This window comes from Stegodyphus dumicola, chromosome 5 (genome assembly GCF_044657685.1).
Source record: "Stegodyphus dumicola isolate Sdum_Otavi_A_Nest chromosome 5, ASM4465768v1".
Lineage (NCBI taxonomy): Eukaryota > Metazoa > Arthropoda > Arachnida > Araneae > Eresidae > Stegodyphus > Stegodyphus dumicola.
Genome location: NC_140772.1, coordinates 161,942,025 through 161,967,006, shown reverse-complemented (window position 1 = coordinate 161,967,006; position 24,982 = coordinate 161,942,025). Strand labels below are relative to the sequence as shown.

Genomic DNA, 24,982 nt, shown 5'->3' with positions numbered 1-24,982 from the left:
ATTTTATTTGTACAGAAAAAGAAAATGCTTTGGATTTCAAGAAAACTTATACAGAATTTCTGCTAGGGATTAATACATGACATCTGAAATCATAAGCAAGTGGAATTAAAATTGCAGCTTAAAGACTGCGTGATTTCCTAAAATATAATTACAAACCCTGGAGACTAACGAAGGTGGTAAATTACTGCATATTATTCAGAAAAGTCTTGGCAATGAAAGAAAATAATGTACATAGTAACACATACAGTGTAATATAAAGTGTAAAATACCCCACAGATTCATCATGAATATAAATTACTTGATTGTGCTAATGTTCCAAGACTTTAAAAATTACATCTTTATTTTTACGTAACACAATGAAATGAAACAGAATTATTTCGATGGAGAATAATGCATAAACAAGTTTCATGTTAATTTTTTCAATTATTTTTTTTCTTTTGGGAGTTACTGGGTTACCTGATTATTGGTCACTGGCTTACTTGGGTTATTTTATGAGTTATTCCACATCAGCATTTTAATATACAGATTCTCTGAATAATCATTGTATTTTCTATATTTCAGTAGGAGCTATTGTTAATGTGATTTTTGCCTACGGAAAAATATACAAAAGAGAAATTTCTAAAAGTTTTAAAAGTAGTTTAAATAAATAAATAAAAAAAAAAGACACATTCTTAAAATATTTTTCTTTGTTGAATTTCACGATGTTTAGAGTACATGAAATAATATGAACCTAGATATCACCAAGCATTTTCAAATACACAAAGAGCCCAGAAATTTCACAGTAAGTAATTTTTATCAATTATTATTTTTACCCTTTATTTAAAAGTAAAGAAAAGTTATTGGGTATCGAGTTAGCAAATTGAGTAGAATAAAAAGTTTATTTGTTTTCGAAATTGAGATTTACATACTTCACTTATCGCTTCTACAGTAAATTAAATATTAAATCATATCAGGGCAACACGAAATAACCAAAACAAATGAACTACTTCTACCCAAGAAATACGAACAAGTTACCATAACATTAACAACTGCTTTCTTGTATACCAGTTTTGCACAAAAATTGCGTTTGGCGATCGGAAAATGACGCCAAAAGTTCCTGGCGTAACGGTTGTCTCTGATTGGTTGAATTTCTCCAGTTCCCGGCGGGTTTTAGCCGCCCGTCATTTTGTCTGTCTACATCTGTCTGTCTGTCTATGAATAATCCCTTATTAGGGGAAATGTATCACGCTGTCCCCATTGAACCATAGCCTGGTCTACCATAATTGGCTGTTGCTCCTTTTTTGGCCGAACAATATCCAAATTGTTTAACGTTTTAGTAGTACCATTAGCACCGTTTATCATGATTCTTCTTCTCACAGATGTGTATGTGGTGTACTAAGCAGTTGTTTACAAAGTACTTACAAGGCGTGCAAGAAAATGTTAATTGATTACTTGCAATGCACATAAACAGATTCTAAAAAAGTATAGAATAAACCATTTCTGAACATCGAACGAGTACAGGAAAGCATAATAAAAGAAATGGAAATGGAAAATAAATCAAAGCATTAAAAATATTTACAGGTGCAGGACATGTATTTTTACTTAAATTGTTAATAATTATGTGCAGTTTTTAATTAACACTCTTTGTAATAACATTGCAAACGCAAGGATATTTTGACAATATCCTTGTGTACACCGATAGGTTACTACGAAAAATCCTTTAACATGGGAAAAGTATCACGGCTGCCTCTCTAGAGGTAAGGCACTATAAGTACGTGATCGAATGACAACCATAGACCCGAAATCTAACGCCAAATAACTTGGCGGAAAAGTCATTGGTAGATATTTCTACAACCTAGAAAATCTGGTAACTCCTCCTAATTCTTCCCTCTTGAAAATCTTTTGCGAACAATGACTGGTTGGTTTTGTTATTCGCTCGAGAAGACGTTGAAGAATGTGATATAATTTTGAGTTGATATTTTGAGAAAATTCTAAGTGTAAATCCGAAGTTTTAAAATGGGGAAAAGAGATACACGATATGTAAGTTTTTATATTTTAGTATGAATATCAGCTTTTTAATAGGGAGAGTACTGGATTCTAAAGTTTGGTAAAGTATTGGATTTTTTGTAGAATTTTCTGAAGCTGCGAAACCTTTTACCTGGAAAAATGCATGTTTGGTGTTATTGTCAATATTATCAGTTCTGCCATGTATTATTTTATGCGTTTTATGCCATGCGTTTTATTTATATGTGTTAATGTTCAGAAGTGTATCTGTACATAGCGTAGCATTTGGCATAATTGGCGTAGCATTTGATGATTATGTATATATATATATCTTATAATGAAAAAAAAATGTGTGTAACGTAAAAAATAAAATACTAACTTTATTCCTTTAATTTAATTATTATTCCTTAGCTCTCTATTTTAATTTTGATATTTTTCCTTGCCATCTTTTACATAGTGCAAATAGTTTTTTAACTTTCAAATTTTAATTTCTATATTTCTTCTTTCTATCCTTTACGTTACGATGTTGCTACACCTAATTTGAAAATAACAGTGTAAGTTGCAAACTATAATTTTACTATTTGAATTAAGCTTCGATGTTGGAATATCATGCACTTGCTTTAGTTAATCTTTGAATTATGGTAACTTGGCGAAAATTTGGCGACCAACCCTGCTACAGCGACCTGCTTGTTTTTGTTTGGACACCATTTTGTTTTCACGAAGTAAAGGCATTTTTTTTTTCCCCTTCAACATTTTTTTCCAACAATCTGTTAAGTTCTAGCATAAGCCGAATTACGCTTATGCTAGAACTTTTATGGAACAAAAGTGCTTAATCATGACGAACATTAGGTGCGAAATTGGGAGAAAGTGCAGAATCGCAAACTGGTTGCCGCGTAATGTAAGTAGGAAAGTATGTAAGCAGGAAAGTATAAGCAGCGTGGACATTTTTGCATGGCAGAAGTCGGGAAAATAGGAACGTAGTTCCTCGAGCAAAATTTATACTGTGTAGATGCATATGTGAATCTAAGGTGCGATTGGTTAATTTTACTTTTAGTTACCTTTACCTTTTCCAAGCAGTATTATGTAATTGAGAAAGATCTCAAAATTTTGGAGAAAGGATAAATTTAGGGGGGAGAGCACCAAATCTTCAATGTTAATTTTGAGATCACCAATTATTCTTAAAGCAGCCATTGTATTTTATTATATATTACATATTTGTCTATTGCTAATAGCTAATTGAAATAATAAATTTTTTGAAGGCATTTATGAATCCCATTGCAATGGCCAGAGCACGAGGACCTATATCTAGTAGTGGGCCTTCAATTAGAGATTATTTAAATAGAGAGCGTCCTTCATGGTAAGTGCATGTATTTTATAACAATTTTGTGATCATTTAGGTCTGACTAAGATGTAAAAATAATGGCGGATATTGTATCTCTTTCTTTCTTTTTTTTTAATATAAAATTTGTTTGAATGTTTTGATTGGTACTTCTATTAAAGCAGTCCACACTGAATCACTGAATATGGCAAACTTTATAACTCATTATAAAAATTTCAGATACAGTCAAAAGTCGTTAATTCGGACACCCATAATCCGGACCTCAAAGCTACAAACTTTTATGCGTGCGTGCAAGACCTTTACGGCTGCGAATACGTGTGTGCGCATGCGCATAATACACTTACGCATGCGCGTTTAATGTATAACGGACGGTATAAGCTAAGCTAAAATTATCTAAACCAATTAATTTTGTAGATTGCATTGTTCCTTAATCTTCGAATTGGATCTGGCTTATTATTTTTTGTAGACCGTTTTTGTAGCAATTTTATAAAAGTAAGCTTGAACTTTCGATTATGTCAAATAGAATTTCCGATATATATTTACTAATATGTAAAGGATCTACAAAGCGAAAGTATGTTTCGAAGTCCATTAAACAGAAAGTGAAATTGCTGCAAAAAATGGATAAAGGCACATCCTTAGATTATCTAATCATTCCAAAATATGTTTATCAATTTCACGCTGCTCTGCAGGGGGAGGGAAACGACGCGGCGCGCAATGAATTGAAAGTTGATCTGTCAGCACTATCCTTATCTTCAGGGCAGATATTTTTATTTTATTTGGCTTACAATTCCTTACTAAATGTAGTATTTCATCTCGATGTACTCCATCTTTGATATGATTTAAATCATGTTCCTCCTCATTATAATTCGCTTCCGATAGTGAAGAAAATGACGCAGAGGTTATTGAAAACGAAAAAGTTTCGATTGACAAATTAGTCGGTATTCTTGTCACAACAATTATAGGACTTGAACAGCGGAACTTTGTAACTAAACAAGAAATTATGTCTGTTTAATAGAATTAAAGAGAAAGTATTATCACATGAAACGAAGCAACATAAACAAGTTGCATTGAAAGAAATGTTTAATAAAGTAAACAAATAAATATAAAGCTTTTTCTTTTGTTAAATATTGATACCCTTCAGATCATAATTGTTCTTTATTTCATAAATCACGGTTTCAACTTTTTAATTTTATAATTTTTGCATGCTATCTTACCAGATTTAAACTGATGATCAATAATGCAAAAAAATCGATAATCCGGAATCGCCGAAGTCCCGACGAGTCTGGATTAACGAATTTTGACTGTATCAGATGTTAAGATTTAAGTGTTTTGACAAAAAACACCTGTTGTATATATATATCTTTTATTTTGCTTCAAAATCTGTTATAAAAGGTCACTTTTAAAATACCTATCCGAAAAATATTTTGCAGGAGATAAATGAAAATACATTTTGATCCTTGATGAAGCCTAAATGATTGTTCTTTTTAAAAAATGCACAGATACTGTTCTGTCAATGAAAAGAAAAGGTACTATTCGGTTTCGAGGGACGTAAAAAATCATCAAACTATTGTTGATGCCAATGCTGCTAAAAATAATTGCAGCAAGAAAAATAGTATAATAGTAAATAACTATCTAAGATTGATGTTTTAATTTAGATGAAAGGTTAATTTCATATAATACTTTTTTATTATTGTAATTTATATGAAAAAGGCTAAACATGACTGAATGGAAGCATAAGAGTAAATAACTATTTCAGATCATTATTATAATTTATATAAAAATTGCTAAACATAACTGAATGGATGCCTGCATCGCTATTTTGCTACCGACTTATCGTTAAAGCATAATTTCATCTCGTTGATTGTTCAAACATAATTATCTATAATGAATAAGGCCTTTTCTTTGAAAATATTCTTGGTAAAGTGCAGAATCGCACACTTATTTGTTTGCTGCTTTTTACAAGGGTAAAAACAATTGAATTTTTGTCAATTTTCTTTTACTTTTTAAGTGCAAATAGGCCGATGTGTACATAGATAAAGTCAAGGGTGTGCGCAGTACCATTTTTGTGCAATTCTAGGATTTTTTTTAAAGTGAAAATAGGTCGATCTGCACATGGATACCGAGTATGTGCAATTCTTAAAAACGCGTCAAGCAGTTGGTGATTCTGCATTTTACCCAAAATTCTATTGCCGACTTTTCGTCATGGTGTAATTCCCAAATTGTTAAATGCATAGGATATCAAAAAAGGATTTAAAATCAAAAAAGGATTTAAAAATTAAACTAGTATGTCAATGACGTCTTAAGAAATATAGAACTATATAAACTTACGCAATCTGAAATCAACGCGTACGCTAGATTTGATGCGCTGTTAAATGGGTGCATTTGCTAGATTTGGCGCTTTTGCGCATACATTTTTGCTGCAATTTTTTTACGGCCCTCATAACCGAATAGTACCAAATAAAGTTACAGTAAGGGATTTATGTGTGTTGCAGGTTCCTCTTATGATGGAAATGGGGAAAAAGTGTAAAAATCATCTCTACTATCAGAGGAAGTTTTATGACCAATATTTACAAATAAAATTTTATTTCTTTATTCCAATGACTTTCAAACAATGAAACTTTATCAAGACAAAGCAACAAGTTATACTTCGGAAGGTATGACTGCATTTTTTGAAAAAAAATAAGCCTGTATAACTGTTGCATATGTATTATTTCAACGTATTCCTGTGAAGTCTCCTGATGTGTTGCATCTGGACTAGTGTAGCTTTGGTCTCTTGAAAAGAGTTCTTTCTTGTCAAATACTTTCCAAGTGCAAACCCACCATGATTCATGAATTCTGCAAAATAGTGGAAGAGGAATGGAAAACAGTACCTGTGGAAATTTTACGAAAAGCCGTTTCATCATGAAAATCAGGATGCTGACTTAACAGTCCATCAAAAAAGAAAAGACAAAAAAAAAAAAAAAAAAAAAAGCTATCAGATCAAACATTTAAAAAAATACTGTTTACATTTTAAACATCTTCTGTAGAGCTACCTTAATTATTTGTTATTATATATATATATATATTTGTTATTATATATGAGACCAACATTGAGACTAATAAGAAAATAGATGGATGATAGAAACTCCTTTCATCGTTATCAAATGCAGGTGGTCGGTAATGAAGATTCATTTTTGGCATAGTCTATTTTACATTACGAATAAAAATGAAGATTGTCATAAAATTAGTCACATAATAACTTGATGTTTACTTTTTGTACAAGTTGTGATTTATAGTAAAAGCATAATCACTAAAATAAATCCGCGAAAGTCTGTGGTCATAATATGATAAGTAAAAAATACTTTTGAAGTTTTCTGGCTTTCTTTTAACTTTTTGAATATTCTTTGTAGTGTTTTAAAATAAAATGTTGTACCGCAATTTTATATACCGTACAAAGCCCGAAATCTGGATGTCCATTATCCGGAATGATCTAAAATTCGGACCTCAAAACCACCAACAAAGTTTTTCTCGTAGGCTTTATGCATGCGTATTTAATTCCCCTACCGCCGCGCATAATAAAACATCTGGAGAGTCCCGAGTCTTAATTTTACTTCGACACTAAATAAAATACCTCGTTACTAAAGAAACAATCATTTTAGCATAAATTTGTATGATCAGTAATTTGGCTCCATTGCTATGTATCTACTTGGCACACATCTCAAACCAAAACATTCCACATAGATTGATCATTGATCTGACGCCAACCTGGCGAATCATTGTTATTGATTATACTTTCCTTTCATCACCACATCTTTATCAACACATGACAATTTAAGTAATGACTCGTATAGCGATGACATAAACAATTTTTTTATGTTAGTAATTGAATAATAAAGGATTATTGTAACCTTTTATGTTGACATTGCGCTTGGCAGTGATTACAGATTTAAGTTAAATACACTAAAAACTGTTGACTAGAAAAAATTTAACAAAAACTTTTTTTCATATGCCATAAATAGATTTTATTTATGATACTCCTAGATGCAAAGATTACATTTAGGGCAATTTGAATTAAGATTAATTTATTTGTTTTATGATAAATCCTGAACTAGCACCAGGGCTCGTATGGCCGCACCAGTTGCAGAATTTAGGACTCCCAAAGACTGCATCAGGCAGTAAGATATCTAGCGCCTGTCCTCTTATTGAGGCAGGCTTAAATATATGCGGGAATTTATTTATTCAGAACTCTGATAAGCCTTAAGTATGTGCAAGAAATATACATAAGTATAATAAATAACTAAGCTAATACAAGTCAGGCTTAATTGTCTCAGTGCACGATAGAAGCAAGATAAAATTTAACAGAACAACTTGTCTTTAGTCCACAAGCTCATGATGCATAGCCAAATATGTATAGTGAACGATAGCTAAATTTGATGATGATAGCCGCAAATTTTAAAGGTTTTTGGATATCGCAAAACAAAGGTGAAATTTTTCAGTTAACGGATTTTGTAAAGAAATGTGGAGAAGCAGTAATAAATGAAGATGATATAAAAGAAGTTTCTCATTGTGATGATAATGCTTCTCAATCATCAATAAATTAATGAATGGCGAAATCTGTAGTATGGTTCTAGATCCAGAAAATACTGCTACCGATATTGAAAATAGTTACAGAGAAGTTACTGAAAACAAAAAAATTTCGACTGACAAGTTAGTCAGAATTCTTGACACAGCAATTACAGGACTTCAACAATGTAAGTGAACAAGAGGTTATGTCTGTCTACAGAATTAAAGAGAAAGTATTAGCACAAAAAACAAAGCACCTTAAACAACTTACATTGAAAGAATTTTTTAATAAGGTAAACAAATAAATATTAAGCCTAAATTTTGATTTAGATCATAAATAAATCATTATTTCATAAATCACGATTTCATATTTTTAATTTTATAATTTCTACATGCCATCTTACTAGATTTACACTGATGATCTAATATCCAAAAAAATCCCAAATCTGGAATCGCTGAAGTCTTGGCAAGTCTGGATATCGGACTTTATACTGTATTATAATAACCAAAAAGACAGCATAAAAGGGTACTTTTCTGTTTTAATATGGTGCCACTTAGCACCAGGCATAAATGTTGGTAAAAAATCTAACTAGATGGCATCATACCTAACATTATATAAAGCTTCATGAAGAAAATAAACTTCTACTAGGAGGGTTTTTTTTTTTTTTTTTAAAATTTCTAAAGCTGTATTACTACTAAATTTCAAATGCAATGCAAAACAAAGATGCGGAAATTGGCATCAGTATATACAGGGTGATCTATTTTAAAGTGACAGTGTTTGGAGCGCCCTGTAGTGCTATTTAATAGCCGAAATGGCACCAAACTTGGTATTTAGACTAATCAAGACATACAATCGTACAGTTAAATTATTAATGTTTATTTACTACATTAACTTCCCCGTTGAGAAATTAGAACACATTCAATGTGAGCACCGTTCTCAGAAATAACACCGTGCATTCTGCGCACAATGTTCTCCATAGCCGTATGTAACATATCACGAGAAATATTCCACACTGTCTTTGTTGTCCTTTAGAATAGACAAATTTTATACTCCACCAACATAAACTTGAGATTTCAAATAATCCCAGAGCCAAAAAATCGCATGGCAATAGGTCAGGGTAACGAGGCGGCCATGCAACTGGAAAACTGCGACTTATGACTCAATTATCAGTGAAGTTTTGGTGCAAAAGCTGCTTTACTTTATTACTAATGTGTGGCGAAACACCATCCTGCATAAAGATTGTCTATTGGAGACAGTTTCTTTGCTGCAGTTGTGGAATAACAAATGCTTGCAGCATTTCGTGGTACCTTTCTGCATTTATTATACACGTTTGGGGTCCTGTTGGAGTGATGGTCTCAAAAATGAATGGCCCAATTACGAATTCGGCTGTGAAACCACACCAAACAGTGACTTTTGGGGAATTTAATAGGATTTCGTGCATGGTGTAGAGCTGCTCAGAAGCCCAAATTCAGCTATTTTGTGTGTTTACGGACCCATTGAGATAAAAAGGGTACACATCTCACCACAGAATGTGCCATGGGAAAGCATCATCAATTTCTACCCTGGCAAGAAACGATAGAGTGAATGTCACTCACTTATCATAATCACTTGGTTTCAGTTCGTGCAAGCAGTTGATTTTGTAAGGGTAAAATCCGACAACGCGCTGCAAAAATCTCCATACTGTGGAATAATTCATGTCCAATTGTCGAGCTACACACCGGGCGCTGCTAGTACCAGCAATGGTTCCCTGCGATCCTTTGACAATTGCAGTTGCCACATCAGTTATTACATCTTCTGATACTGATTTACGTCCTCTTCCATCGCGAATGGTCAGTGACCCCATTTCCTCGAACTTCTTGATCATTTTCTTAAGACCATTCAGCGATAAAGGCCTCTTTCATAATTTTTTTCTGGTTCGAAATTCCCGAAGAGCTGCGGATGCATTACATTGATTCATGTAATACAGCTTCACCAGTAACATACATTCGGGTAACATGAGAGACTTGTCCACTGGAGCTAGTTTACTTCAGTTGAGATTATTTGTCGGAGCTGTCTACTACTTGCTTTTATAGCCCCTATTACTGGCGCTGTCATCGCACAACATTTGCAGTTTTCTTTGATACTCGTGTTTTATACTAATTCTCATTATTTTAAGCTACAGCAGCGCCACAAAATACCCTAGCGGCAATTTTTGGAACTAAAATTATTTTTCACAGGATCCTTTTTCTCATGTCTTGATTAGTCTAAATACCAAGTTTGGAGCCATTTTGGCTATTAGATCACACTACAGGGTGCTCCAAACACTGTCATTTTAAAAAAGATCACCCTGTATATATAAACTCGGGGCATTTTTCGCCACCAAGTAACACTTCGAAATTGAAATACGAGGAAGGGCAGGACATTTGCAGACGTCAGTCCATGTCTTTCTTAAGATTGTATGAGAGGCAAAGAGAGTCGGGATAACATTGATGCATTGGAGGTGCTTATGAAGGTATATGATGGCAAGAGATCAAGTTTGTAATAATAGTAATATAGTATATAATATAATGTTTAATTTGCATTTCTGAATTTTTTAAAAAATGTTTTAAATAAAAATAAATCATTGTATGTACGGGCGTAAATGCTGTTTTTCTCAAGTACACAACAAATATCTTTATTAAATCTTTTTATATAAATAAGTATCTTTATGTACTCAGCAATCTGTTTTCCCTTTAAAAAACATCAGAGAATCGCACAAATTTGGCATCAAGTACAAACTTGACATAGCACACATTAAGAATTGCAGAGTTAATCTTGATGTGATATAAAAGGGCTGCAAAATTAGCTGACTAGTTCCATTAACAAGAAAGTACCTATAAATGTGCGCAGGGCAATGTCCTATTAATCTATGAAATTTTGTAAACTGCCCAGTAAATAATACATTATGAGCATGATACTTGTGATTGAAGAATTTTTAAGTTCAGTTTTAACTCATTAACCGCCAAAACTACAAGGAATGATTCTTTTCTCATGAAAATAATAAAAAATATTAAATTAAGCATTTAAACATAAATTTACATTTAAAATTTAAAAAATGCTCTTACCTGTGGAAAAAGTGAGTGTTGCGTTCGCGCAACGTCAGCGGAATAAGACTACGGATGTTTAGTGAATAGGATTGTACTCGTGCGATGTTTCCTTTGAGTGGAGCACTTGATTACTTTTTAGCTGTATAACGTTTTATAAATCTACAAATCACTTTACTTGTAATATATTTAATATTAAAATATACATTGTATTTCTTTTACAAATACAGATTATTTTAATTGAAAGATTCAAGCATGAAAAGCTTCATAACAATCATGATGTAAAGCTACATTACATACTTTGCATCTATAATACATACTTGCTTGTATAATATTTATTTGTCAACTTTATTAAACATTTCTTTCAATGCGCGCATGCGTAAAGCATACATTATGCGTAAATTGATAAACAGATTTCGGAATGGTTAGAGAAACAAAGGATATGCCTTTATCTATTTTTTGCAGCAATTCCACTTTTTGTTTGATGGACATCGAAACATGCTTTCGCTTTGTAGATCCTTTGGCAGCTCCAGAATCTGAAATTCTTTTTGACATAATCGAAAGTTCACGCTTACTTTTATAAAATTGCTCTAACAATCTGCAAAAAATAATAAGCCGGATCCAATTAGAAGATTAAGGAACAATGCAATCTGCAATATTAACTGAAATAGATAATTAGATAATTTTAGCTTAGCTTATACCGTCCATTATACATTGAACGCGCATGCACAGAAAGTTTGTAGCTTTGAGGTCCGGATTAAAGACTTTTAACTGTATTATAAATAAAATGATTCAAACAATGACAAATGACAATTCAATTTGACAAATGATTGTTGAAGCAAATATTTTTTTACAGAAATAATCTTCATAATATTCGCTACACAAAATCATCTGCTGGTATAAAATATCTTATGTAGTTATACTCATATACGCATTTATTTTGACCGTTGAGTCAGCGCAACACCAGTGGCTAATGAGTTAATGAATATACAATAATATATTCTTTGAAAGTATACTTGATTATTTTTTTCTAAAATAGCATGTTAAAAAAACATATTTTACTATTCAGTGTGGCCCATTTTAAAATAAAATTACTTCCTTCACTTTTTTTTTGTTAGATTTATTCTATTCTTTTGACTGCTATTGGTTAAAAGTGTAATCAAGTTTGTAATGTATATTAATTTAATAGTTGGAAATGGAGTAATAATCATGGCATCTTTATTGATTAATATTTTTATTCTCAATTCACAATGAAAATTAAACATAAAATTTATATAGGAAGGAAGTCATAGTAACATTCACACTGGGACCATAAATATGGTTATAAACATTCTTGATACTCGTGGAAGCATAAAGGGCTGTTTGATTTTCTTTTATTAAAAAAAAAGTTGACGTTTGGCAGGTGGTAGGTAAAAAGCTCTCTGGTTTATAGTTGTAAATAGCGTAATGTATATGTATTAGATGTTCTACATTGGGAAGCTAAAAAGTGTGGGCATAGGTGATAATGAATTTGTATTGGTTAAATTGAAATATCAGTTTATTTTCATTTTCTGCATATTTTTAAATATAATCTGTCTTTTAATGTTTGTAATATTTTTTTGTAATCTAAACTGGTATTGAGGTTACAGTAATTTTTTTTCAGCAGTTCAGAACAGTAAAGATAGAACTTTTTTCTGTTACTAAACATTCTAACAAAATGTATGATTACTAGAGTTCTTTTTTTTTTTTTTTTTTTTTTTTCTGTTACTAAATAAGAAATAAGAAAAGATTTTCTTATTTAAATAAGAAAGTAAATGGTTATTATTTATGGAATACTGCCAGCTGCAGCCACAAAACTGCTGACTCAGCATAGTTTTATAATGCTTTCATGACAGAGAAAAGTAGGTTTGCTTTAGAATCAATTGATGACAAATTCAAAACAAAGAAGCATTAAAATTGCTCCATTTTGGGGAAAAACTTGAAATTGTTGCAAAATTAGAACCGAAATTTGTCAAAAATATATGGAATATTATCCAGAGTGATAGAATGATATTCAACTGCAAAAGATGACTTTTAAAGTGAGAGAAAAAGCATCAAACAATTGCTTACAGGAATTTCTTTAGGTGATATGAAACATAGTCAATTACTAAATAAAATGAAGTCTCTGGTTGGAATTAATATAACAAATAAAGTTTTAAGAACATTTTTCTTGATAAATTGCCTGAATCAGACAAAAATATTTTAGTTGTAAGCAATGAAAATTTAGATAATTTGTCCTTATTGGCAAATAAAATTTTTGAAATGAATCTTTCAACAGAAATTTATTTTGCAAGCACATAATTCTATTTAGAGTATTTCTGATTTGAGTAATTTTATTTTGAATACCTTAGTTGACAAAATTTCTGTCGCAGAAAAATAGATTTTGGCACTAAATATTCAAAGGCAATCTAGGAGTGAATTTCTGCAGCCTGAATTAAACAGAAATAAGAGAAGCAGTCCTTCAAGAAGGTGATTTAATCCTGCTGGGAAATATTATTACTATCACTTTAAGTTTGGTAGCCAGTGCTATCCAAGTAAATGCTTTTCATGTTCCTGGAGTGCATCCTACAGCACTGTGGATTTGGCATAAAGTTCCGCTGCAGAAAAATTTACAGATTGCCATAACTACCATTTATTTGTCAAAGATAAAACAACCAATTTATGCTTTCTTGTGGATGGTGGAGTTGACTTAGCAATTATTCCTGCATCACCAAAACATAACCTATGTAATTCTTTTAAATTATGCACTGCAAGTGGCACAAATATTCCTACTTTTGGTTTTAAAATTTTAACTTTTGACCTAGGCCTCCATATGCAGTTCCAATTCCCTTTTTTAATAACTAAAATAGGTAAAGCCATTTTAACTGCAGATATCCTTAATCAATTAAAGTCCTTTTTGATGTACATGATCCAAAATTAATAGATGGAGTTACAGATATTTTTATTTGAGGTGATATGTGTATATCAAGTGCTGATAGCATAAGTACAACTGATAAAAATGCTCAGTATGCAGATTTATTGCTACAATATCCAAATTTAAGGAATCGTAGTCTTCTGAGTTGTAACTCTGAATACAGTCAAAAGTCGTTAATTCGGACACCCATAATCCGGAATGATCTATAATCCGGACCTCAAAGCTAAAAACTTTCTGCGCATGCACCGCGTTGACACATGCGCATAGGCGTTTGCGCGTGCGCAGAAGACCTTTATGCGCACGCGCATATGCGTGTGCGCAAGTGCAGAATACGTTTTCGCGTGCGCGTTTAACATATAACGGACGGTATAAACTAAAATTATACAATTATCTATTTCAGTTAATGTTGATGCTTGCGTTATTCCTTAATCTTCGAATTGGATGCAGCTTATTATTTTTTGCAGACTGTAAGAGCAATTTTATAAAAGTAAACTTGAACTTTCGATTATGTCAATTTCTGATTCTGGAGCTCCCAAAGGATCTACAAAACGAAAGTATGTCTCGATGTCCGTCAAACAAAAAGTGGAATTGCTGCAAAAAATGGATCAAGACATGAAGAAGGTGACAGAGAGGTTAGTGAAAACGAAAAAATTTCTATTGACAAGTTAGTCGGTATTCTCGGCACAGCAATTACGGGACTTGAACAGCGGAGCTTTTTAACTGAACAAGAAGTTATGTCTGTTTATAGAATTAAAGAGAAAGTATTATCACATAAAACGAAACAACTTACATTGAAAGAAATGTTTAATAAAGTAAACAAATAAATATTAAGCTCCTTTTTTTGTAAATTTTGATACCCTTTAGATCATAATTGTTCTTTATTTCCTAAAATACGGTTTCATATTTTTAATTTTAGATTTGTGCATGCCATCTTACGAGATTTAAACTGATGATCTATAATCCGGAAAAATCGATAATCTGGAATCGCCGAAGTCCCGACGAGTCCGGATTAACGACTTTTGACTGTATAACATAAACCTTGCATTAGTATTGAAGATCCTTCTATTTATCTTTTTTTAAAACTTGTCAATTAGGCAAAAAAAAAAAAAAAAAAGAACTTGTCAAGCAAGAATTCAAATTTATGCTAGATAGTGATATAATTTGACCTTCTGAATGACATGGGTAAGCCTTCTTCATCTAGATTTTTAGGAAAATGGAAGCTTATGGCTTTATGATTACATGCCTAAATGTACAAACAACTTCCAATCATTATTCTGTTTCCAGAAGAGACTTTGATCACATTTTAAAAGGTGCAAAAGTTCTCTTAAGAATAGATCATTTTTAAGCTTATTTTTAAATTTGAATTGCTGAAGAGGATAAGTGTAAAACAGCAATAATTACTCCATCCAGATTACTTGAATTTAATGTGATGATCATTGGTCTAAAAGATGCCTTTGTAGCCTTTCAGCAGTTTATCCACAGTGTTTTAGAATGTCTTGATTTTGTTTTTCCCATATATAGGTGATATATTAGTTGCATCTGCAGATGAAACAAAATACGAAAAACATCTCTGTTTCATTTTCGGCAGAGTAAACACATACTGGTTTAAAATTAATATTACAAAATCAGTGTTAGCTGTTAAAAAAATTGAATTTTTAGGATATTTTATAATGACTGAAAATTTTCAAAAATGTTTACTTAAAAAGTAGAAGCCATACTAGATTATAAACTGCCTAATACTAATCCATTAGTTAGAACTTTTTCTCGGCATGATCTATTTTTGTCGCCAATACCTGAAGGATGCATTTTAGATAATGCACATGCACACACAAGCCATTTTACATAACTATTCAAGGTTCTAAAAGGAAAAAAACAAAAGAAAATTTCAGTGGCCTGAAAAGACAAAACACCGGTTTGTTAAAAGCATTTTTCTCCAAATAATTGAATTTTACTCAACAAAAGTGCAGTACGTATGACCGTGAACTGTTAGGTATTTAACTTTCTATTAAACATTTCAAACACTATGTAGAAAGGAAGACAAATTATTGTGTATACATATCACAAACCTTTATTGAATGAACTAAAATTCACACATTTCTACAAAAGCCTGGTAAAGCTTCTCCAAGGCAATGTAGACAACTACAATATATTATAAAAGATGTACAACACATCAAAGGAGAAAATAATGTTATCGCTCACATATAATCAAGAGTTCAAAAAATCACATTAACTAATTATCAAATTGCTGTAGAACAAATGCAAGGTGAACAATTTAAAGGTCTACAGAAATCTAAAAAAAAAAAAAAAAAATTAAACCATATCCTCTTCTTCTGGAAAAGCTTTATTATATGATAATTCAACAGGCAATATTAAACCATACGTACCTCTAACTTATCAGATGAAAATATTGCAATAGTTTCACGGATTATTCCATTCAGGAGTTAGCAATCAGTTAACAATTAAACTGATTACTTCCAAATTTATTTTGAGAAACATTAAAAGTGATGTCAATTAATGGGCAAAATCAACACTTAAAGAATTTCTAGATTCTTCAGAAAGAGTTAGAGGAGTTTACATTGATTTTGTCAGTCCATTAGCTCTGTCAAGTGGCCGTATCTACTGTTTGATTTGTATCAATGGATAAACAAGTTGAATAAAAGCTATACCATTGAACAACATCGTAGTGGACACGATAGCTAAATCTTTTTTCAATAGTAACAAGATTCATAATCCTTTCTCGAGTTATTAATGATCGTGGAACTCAATTTTGTTCTGACACCTCTGAAGTCCTTTTTTGAATTTGTGGCATTATGCTTTATTTTACTACAGCCTACAACCCCACAATAGCAAAGTGGAAAGGCATCGCAGATAGAATAAAACTGCTGCAAAAGCTCATGACATCATTGCTTGGAGTGAAGCTTTACCAACAGTGCTTCTGGGTCTTTATATGGCAATACAAGAGGATACTAATTTGCAATTGCCAAAATGGTGTACGATGAAAATATAAAATTTCCAGTTGCATTTTTTGATCAAAATGTCATCCATACAACTCCTGAAACCTTCATAAATAAGCTACAAAAGCAAATGGATCATTAAGATTGAAAAAAAATTCGCCACAAATCTACCCAGAAAATTTTTGTACATGGAATTTATTTTGCAGTTTTCTTGTTTTTTTATCATATTTAATAGAGTTTGCAAACAACTTGAACCAATTTATGTAGGTCCTTATCAGGGCATTCATCAATCTGAAAAATACTTCAGACTTAAAATTAATTATGAAGAAGTTAGTGTATCTATAGGTAGTTATTATTTCAGATTCATACGAAGTTACTCCTGAATCGAGAAATAATGATCGATATAAACCTGTAGTTACAGACAACACTTTTGATTTGCCAATGCCAAGAACAATTCAGTCTACCACAGTTATGCTGACTGTTGGGCACTCTAGATCTGGTAGAACTGTTAAACTTGCTTTATGATTCGGAGACTGACCAAACTTATTTTTAAAAAAAAAACTGATATATGGTACATTATTTCATACTTGGGTACAACCTCAGTGTCAGTTAAAAATGCGGCAACAACCACGCCAAATATCGTGGCTCAAGGATTTAACATTTGAAATATTGTGGAATGAGATTTCCAGTTTTTAAAACAGAAATGACATTTAATTGAAGGTAGAGAAATTTATGGAAATGTCATTGATTTAAACATTTATCCAGTATTTAACATTTCTATAAACCATTTTCAACTTTTGTCCTTTCAAAAATGTATTAGCACGTATGCACATGTGCAGGCCATATGTATGTGTATATATGTGTGTGCATATACACATACATATATACATGCATACAAAATGAACACATCCATACATACATACATTTCTGAATCCAAGAGTACCAAAGAATTTAACATAAATGGTATGTGCTTTTATAGTAGTTGCTACATTACAAAAACATTATTTTTCTGATTAAGAATAATTTTTCACTACTAAATTTTTAAGAAAATTATTTATTACTTTTTAGGATATCGATCTCTTTAAAACATTGTTATTCTAATCATATTTTTTTTACTGTTGCCATTTGCAGTCTACATAAAGTTGCAGAAAAGATTATACAGTACAAAGTCCAAAATCCGGACTGGTCGGGACTTCAGCAATTTCGGATTTGGTATTTTTCCAGATAATAGATCATCAATTTAAATCTGGTAAGATGGCATGCAGATATTATACAATTAAAAATATGAAATCGTGATTTATGAAATAAAGAGCAATTATGATCTAAAGGATATAAAAATTTACAAAAAAAAAAAAAAAAAAAAAAAAAAAAAGCTTAATATTTTTTTGTTTACATTATTAAACATTTCTTTCGATGCAAGTTGTTTAAAGATGCTTCCACAAAAAATTCAAAAAGTTCCTTTTTATTTTTTCTTGTGTCATATACAGTGGACTTTCCAATGCCATACTCCTTGCATAATTTTGAGATGGATATGCCTTTATCCATTTTTTGCAGCAATTCCACTTTTTGTTTAATGGACATCGAAACATGGTTTCGCTTTGTAGATCCTTTGGTAACTGCAGAATTGGAAACACTTTTTGACATAATCGAAAGTTCAAGCTTAGTTTTTATAAAATTACCGTAATAATAACTCTGCAAAAAATAATAAGCTGGATCCAATTAGAAGACCAGAGAGCAGCACAGTCTACTACATTAATTGAAATGCCTTAGAATCAGTAAAGATAATTTAGCCTACCTTTATAGTGCCTGTTATACATTATTGGCTGTGTATCACAAGATTGGCTACGAAAGCCAAGTTGTTTCGCTAAATTTTGTCTTGCTCCTATTGCATACTAAATTAAGCCTGAATTGTATTAGTTTAGTTATTTACTGTACCTACATTTATTTCTTACACATGCTTCAAAGTAATCCGAGTCCTGAATAAATAAACTCCCACATACACTTAAGGCCACTGATCTAGGGCCGGCGCTGAATAACTCCTGCTGCAGTCTCTACGGGTCTTAAATTCTGCTACAAAGCACTTTCCCAAGTTCTAAATTTTCACCGTGCCTAAACTTTGGATCCCAGTGCTTTCCCTAAATCATAAAAACTTCTCATCCCTTAATTTTGCTGCTCGGTGTTTCCCCAAATTCCAAAAATTTCATCTTCCCTAAATTCTGTCGTCCGGTGCCGACATATTCTGCCGCTGCTTCTGGGTTTATGGTGAATAACATATCAGTTAATTAAAATAGCACTAAATGTAATCTTTTGGCCTATGCATTTCATTAACAAAATCTATTTTTAGCATATGAAAAGAAATTTTTTTGAATTTTTCCTCGTTAGCATTTCTTAGAGCATTTAAAATTCTGTAATCATCGCCAAGCGTGATGTTAGCATAAAAAGTTGCCATACTCTTGTTATTCAATTACTAATATAAAAAAAAGTTTAGACATCACAGTGTGAGTTATTACTGAAGCTGCCATCTACTGATAATCATGTGGTGATGAAAGCAAAATATAATAAATAGTGACTCGCCAGGCTGGCATCAGGGATATAAAGTAGGTGAATGTTTTGTTTGAGATGTATGCGAAGTAGATACTCAGCTACGGGGCCAAATTATTGATCTCATAAACTTATGCTTACATGATTGTTTTTCCATAACGAGGTATTTTATTTAGTGCCTAAGTGAAGTTAAGAATCAGAATTTTGAAGTGAAAATCTCCACATGTTTTATTATGGAAGGAAAAATCAAATGTGCATGCATAAAGCATTAACCTCATCGTCGTCCGTAACGTATCTAGCACGTTCAAGTGAAATTTCCATAGGGCGGCCGAAACGCGCCTCAATCGTTCTTTAAATTTTAAAACTTTTAAACATTTAAAATGCTTTCTAAATGTTTACTTGTTTGAGTTTTTACTTTTGTTTGTTCTAATACCTCCTAGAGGGTAGCACTAATCAGGCATTCTATTTCTAATTGAATTTGCCCCGTGTTTTATGGATATTAAGGCCATTTTACATAAGATACAAGACAGTGAGAGATGGCTTCAACATCTACTCAGCAGAAAAAGAGAAAAAACGAAATTGTGAATTGGAAAGACAAGAAGGCTATACGTTTGATGAGAACAGTCCATAATAACTCAGTGATTGATGTTGGAACACAGAAAAGAACTGCAAAAAAACCAATAATTGTAAAAGTACAACAACAAAATCAGAGGAGTGGACCGCTTGGATCAGATGTTATCAAATTAGCCTGCTGTTAGAAATAAGCAGAGATACTATTTTTCCATGATGCTTTATTTCTTTATAATTTTACTTAATATTAATTGACATTCATCCACTACGAAAGCCATGTATGGAAAGTTATGATGTACAAAGAAAACAACATTACACACTATGAAAAACAGACGGCCACTGGGGGGGGGGAATTTTCACGGGCAGGAGAGGACAGCGAAAGGGTTAATAAAAAAAAAAATGTTTGTGGCTTTAAGGTTTGGATTTTAGGTCATTTCAGATAATGGACGTCCGGATTTCAGACTTTGTACTGTATATCATTTGTAGAGGTCATACTACTCCCTTTCCAAGCAACATAGTTGCAGTACAAGGAGAAATATAGTTAATAATATCACTTAAATACTTACATTTCAATAAGGTACATCAATGCTTTTTATAAAATATTTACAATTATAAAATACAGTCAAAAGTCGTTAATCTGAACTCGTCGGGACTTCGGCGATTCCGGATTATCGATTTTTCCGGATTATAGATCATCAGTTTAAATCTCGTAAGATGGCATGCAGAAATTCTAAAATTAAAATTATGAAACCGTAATTTATGAAATAAAGAACAATTATGATCTAAAGGGTATCAAATTTTACAAAAAAAAAAAAAAAAAAAAGCTTAATATTTATTTGTTTACTTTATTAAACATTTCTCTCAATGTAAGTTGTTCAAGTTGCTTCATTTTATGTGATAATACTTTCTCTTTAATTCTATAAAAAGACATAATTTCTTGTTCAGTTACAAAGTTCCGCTGTTCAAGTCCCGTTAATTGCTGTGCCTAGAATACCGACTAACTTGTCAATCGAAATTTTTTCGTTTTCACTAACCTCTCTGTCACATTCTTCATGTCTTTATCCATTTTTTGCAGCAATTCCACTTTTTGTTTGTTGGACATCGAAACATACTTTCGTTTTGTAGATCCTTTGGAAGTTCCAGCATCAGAAATTCTATTTGACATAATCAAAAGTTCAAGTTTACTTTTGTAAAATTGCTCTTACAGTCTGCAAAAAATAATAAGCGGGATCCAATTCGAAGATTAAGGAACAACGCAATCATTAACATTAACTGAAATAGATAATTAGATCATTTTAGCTTACACCGTCCGTTATACATTAAACGCGCAGGCGAAAACGTATTCTGCACTTGCGCACACGCATATGCGCAGTAGTCAAGGTCTTACGCGCATGCGTAAAACGCCTGTGCGCATCTGCCAACGCGGCGCATGCGCAGAAAGTTTTTAGCTTTGAGGTCCGGATTATAGATCATTCCAGATTATGGGTGTCCGAATTAACAACTTTTGACTGTATTTCCAATTAAATCAAAAATTAATATACAACATTAAATGTTCACATAATCTTAGTAATGTGTTGGAAGAGTAATTCTCCTACTATATGCTGTTTTAAATTTTTAATCCTCCTCTTTCCTTTTTCATGTCTATTTGATGGGGTGTTTTTTAATCTTTCTTATTTTATTCTTATTTGATGGAGGGTAGGGTCCCATCATATTGACATGGACAATGCTCAAATGTGTGTCGAATAATTTTTCTGGCAGCTAATGCAAGTTTTAGCCCATTCCTTAACATTTTTTTTTAATATTCTTCCAAATGAACCTTGATGTTACTTGTTTCACTATTATTTTGATCCCAGGATGGTTCAAGTCATCTATTTTGTGGAAAACATTCATTCGAAATGTTTGTGGTATGAACGATTAAATATTTGGAGTTGAAACATCACAGCAGATTACTTTTCGAGAGGGTAGTGGGTACTGTTTAAATGTTAAATTTTTGCTACTATTTACTAATACGTTTAGTTCTTCATTATCGATTTGCTCATCTGCAATTTTATCATAATTGAATTTCAAAACTGATTCAGTTCTAGACATCGAATATGCAACTATATTATCTTTTGCAGCTATGTATTTTATATTTGTTGACAACTGAGAAATGTACTACAGTCAAAAGTCGTTAATCCGGACTCGTCGGGACTTCGGCGATTCCGGATTATCGATTTTTCCGGATTATAGATCATCAGTTTAAATCTGGTAAGATGGCATGCAGAAATTACAAAATTAAAAATATGAAACCGTAATTTATGAAATAAAGAACAATTATGATCTAAAGGGTATCAAAATTTACAAAAAGAAAAAGCTTAATATTTATTTGTTTACTTTATTAAACATTTCCTTCAATGTAAGTTACTTTGCTTCATGTGATAATACTTTCTCTTTAATTCTATTAAACAGACATAATTTCTTGTTTAGTTACAAAGTTCCGCTGTTCAAGTCCTACAATTGCTGTGTTGAGAATACCGACTAATTTGTCAATCGAAATGTTTTCGTTTTCAATAACCTCTGGGTTACTTTCTTCACTATCGGAAGCGAATTATAATGACGAGGAACTTGATTTAAATCATATCAAAGACAGAATGAAATACTATACTTAGTATGGAATTATAAACCAAATAAAATAAAAACATCTGCCCTGAAGATAAGGATAGTGCTGACAGATCAACTTCCAATCCGCCGCGTGAAATTGATAAACAGATTTCGGATCTCAAAACATACTTTCGCTTTGTAGATACAAATTACATATTAGTAAATATATATCGGAAATTCTATTTGACATAATCTTTCTAATCTATCATAATCTAATAATGACGTTTCTGCCCCCCCTGCCGCAGAGCAGCGTGAAATTGATAAACAGATTTCGGATTTCAAAACATACTTTCGCTTTGTAGTAAATATATATCAGAAATTCTATTTGACATAATCGAAAATTCAAGCTTACTTTTATAAAATTGCTCTAACAGTCTGCAAAAAATAATAAGCCGGATCCAATTCGAAGATTAAGGAACAACGCAATCGGCAACATTAACTGAATTAGATAACTTTAGCTTAGCGTATAACTCCGTTACAATTTAAATGCGCATGCGCACAAACATATTCGCAGCCGTAAGGGTCTTACGCGCTCTCGTAAACGCCTGTGCGCATGCGTGAACGCGACGCATGCGCAGAAAGTTTGTAGCTTTGAGGTCCGGATTATGGGTGTCCGAATTAACGACTTTTGACTGTATATAACTGTCTTAATTGTCTTGGTAATGCTTTCTCATTTTTCTGTTTAAATTCAAATGGCTTGAAATCTGTGAATATCATAAATCCTTGTCCTTCAAGCATATGTTAAAATTGTTTGATGGTAAGATAGGTACTTAGAAGATCCTGGTCATGTGTGTTATAAGCATTTTAAGTGTCACTTAACTCTTTAGAATGGAATAAATTATATTGATTTCCAGTCTTCGTCTTCATATTGCTGTGTCCTGTGAATTTAGAGGCATTTGTACATAAAGCTAATGTTAGATATGGATTATGGAATGACAAAAATTGGCGATTTTTGGTGGTACATGGATACCGAGTTTGTGCAATTCTTTGACTTGTTATTTTGGCTTGTGTAGCGGCAATTTTTGCAAAAACATCCCAGAATTGCACAAACTAGGCATTGTGCACTTCCTTGACTTCGTCCATCTACACATCAAACTATATTCACTTAAAAATTCAAAGGAACAGCCAACAAAAAATTTATAATCTCAATAAACTACATTTTAAATCAAACAATGAAATAACATAAAAAAGGAAATTCATCTTTGCACTAAAAGGAAATATCCACTTACCTTATTTATGAGTTAACAAGTCTTCAGTCAATTCCTTAACAGCTGCTTCAGTTCCATTAGCTGCCAATTCAATCAATTCCATTAGCTGCCAGAAATATCCATCATGGATATCCATCGCCGTTATGATCAATGAAACGGCCGGTATTTTCGAACATGTCCACCAATCCATGTCACGTCAGCGTTGTGCATGCATGCATGCCAATGGCCGCAATTTCCTGTGATGCTTTTATGTCATACTTTTTATTTATTATTGTTTTATTTTATTTATTTATTTATTTTGTCTAATAAAGCATTTTACACTACATTCTGTGTTGTGGCCTTACTGTTTTTGTGTCTCTTTATCTCACTACGGTTATGTTTCCATCTGTGCTTTCTGATGTGATTATGACTCTTCGCGATATTCTCTACCTCCCCTCCAAAGTTTGTACACGGCATTCAGAGACACCCTGCATATATATTTAGGTTCAATTTGTGAGACAATGAAGTTAAATTCGGTGTCTCCATTAGCTGTACAATTAATTTTAAATTGTGCTTCTACCTGTTAAATCCAAATTTCTTTCTTATCCAAAAAGGAGGAATTTTTACTCTTACCTTCATGGTTACAGAAGAATTAGCACTGTTTAGTTGGCTTTTTGTCGTCTCGCTATTTGCCATAATATTTAGTGTTACTAACTCGGGTCACCAATGAGTTTAGTGGTTGTTACATAACAAAAATGTTATTTTTCTGTTTGAGAATAACTTCTCACTACTATATTTGTAAGAAAATTATTTATTACTTTTTAAGACATATATCTTTTTAAAGCATTATTCTAACCTTTTTTTTTTTTTTTTTTTTTACATTGCCATTCGCAGTCTACATAAAGCTGTAGAAGCAGAGATTATATATCGTTTGTAGAGGTTACTTTCATTTTGTTCATATTTAACTTCATTTGGAATAAGCAGACCATCTGTATCCACATAGAAAAATGAAAATGAAATTGATTCATGCAAAATTTTAATGAATTTGAAAAAAAAAAAAGGTTTGTATACAGTTAAATAGTACAGAGGAAAGTAAAAATATCATCATCATAAAGTATGTTGGAATTCTTTTCACTGAAAACCAAAGATGAAAAATCACATAAGTTTAAATGTTGAAAACTGAAGTTTCATTTAAAATTTGGCAGAGAAATATCAATTATTTCTAACAGCT

At 32.0% G+C, this 24,982-nt stretch overlaps 1 protein-coding gene across 1 annotated transcript in view; it reads left to right on the top strand.

Moving 5' to 3' along the window:
- Positions 1 to 1,858: 1,858 nt before the first annotated feature.
- The window catches only part of LOC118206029 (protein FAM133B-like), a 59,518-nt gene continuing 36,394 nt past the window's right edge, over positions 1,859 to 24,982 (top strand). Inside the window, exons 1-2 of the mRNA XM_035378306.2 lie at positions 1,859 to 2,019; positions 3,243 to 3,340. Of these exons, the coding sequence (XP_035234197.1) occupies positions 1,996 to 2,019; positions 3,243 to 3,340 (122 nt within the window). The 5' untranslated portion in view covers positions 1,859 to 1,995. The remainder of the gene's footprint in view (positions 2,020 to 3,242; positions 3,341 to 24,982) is intronic.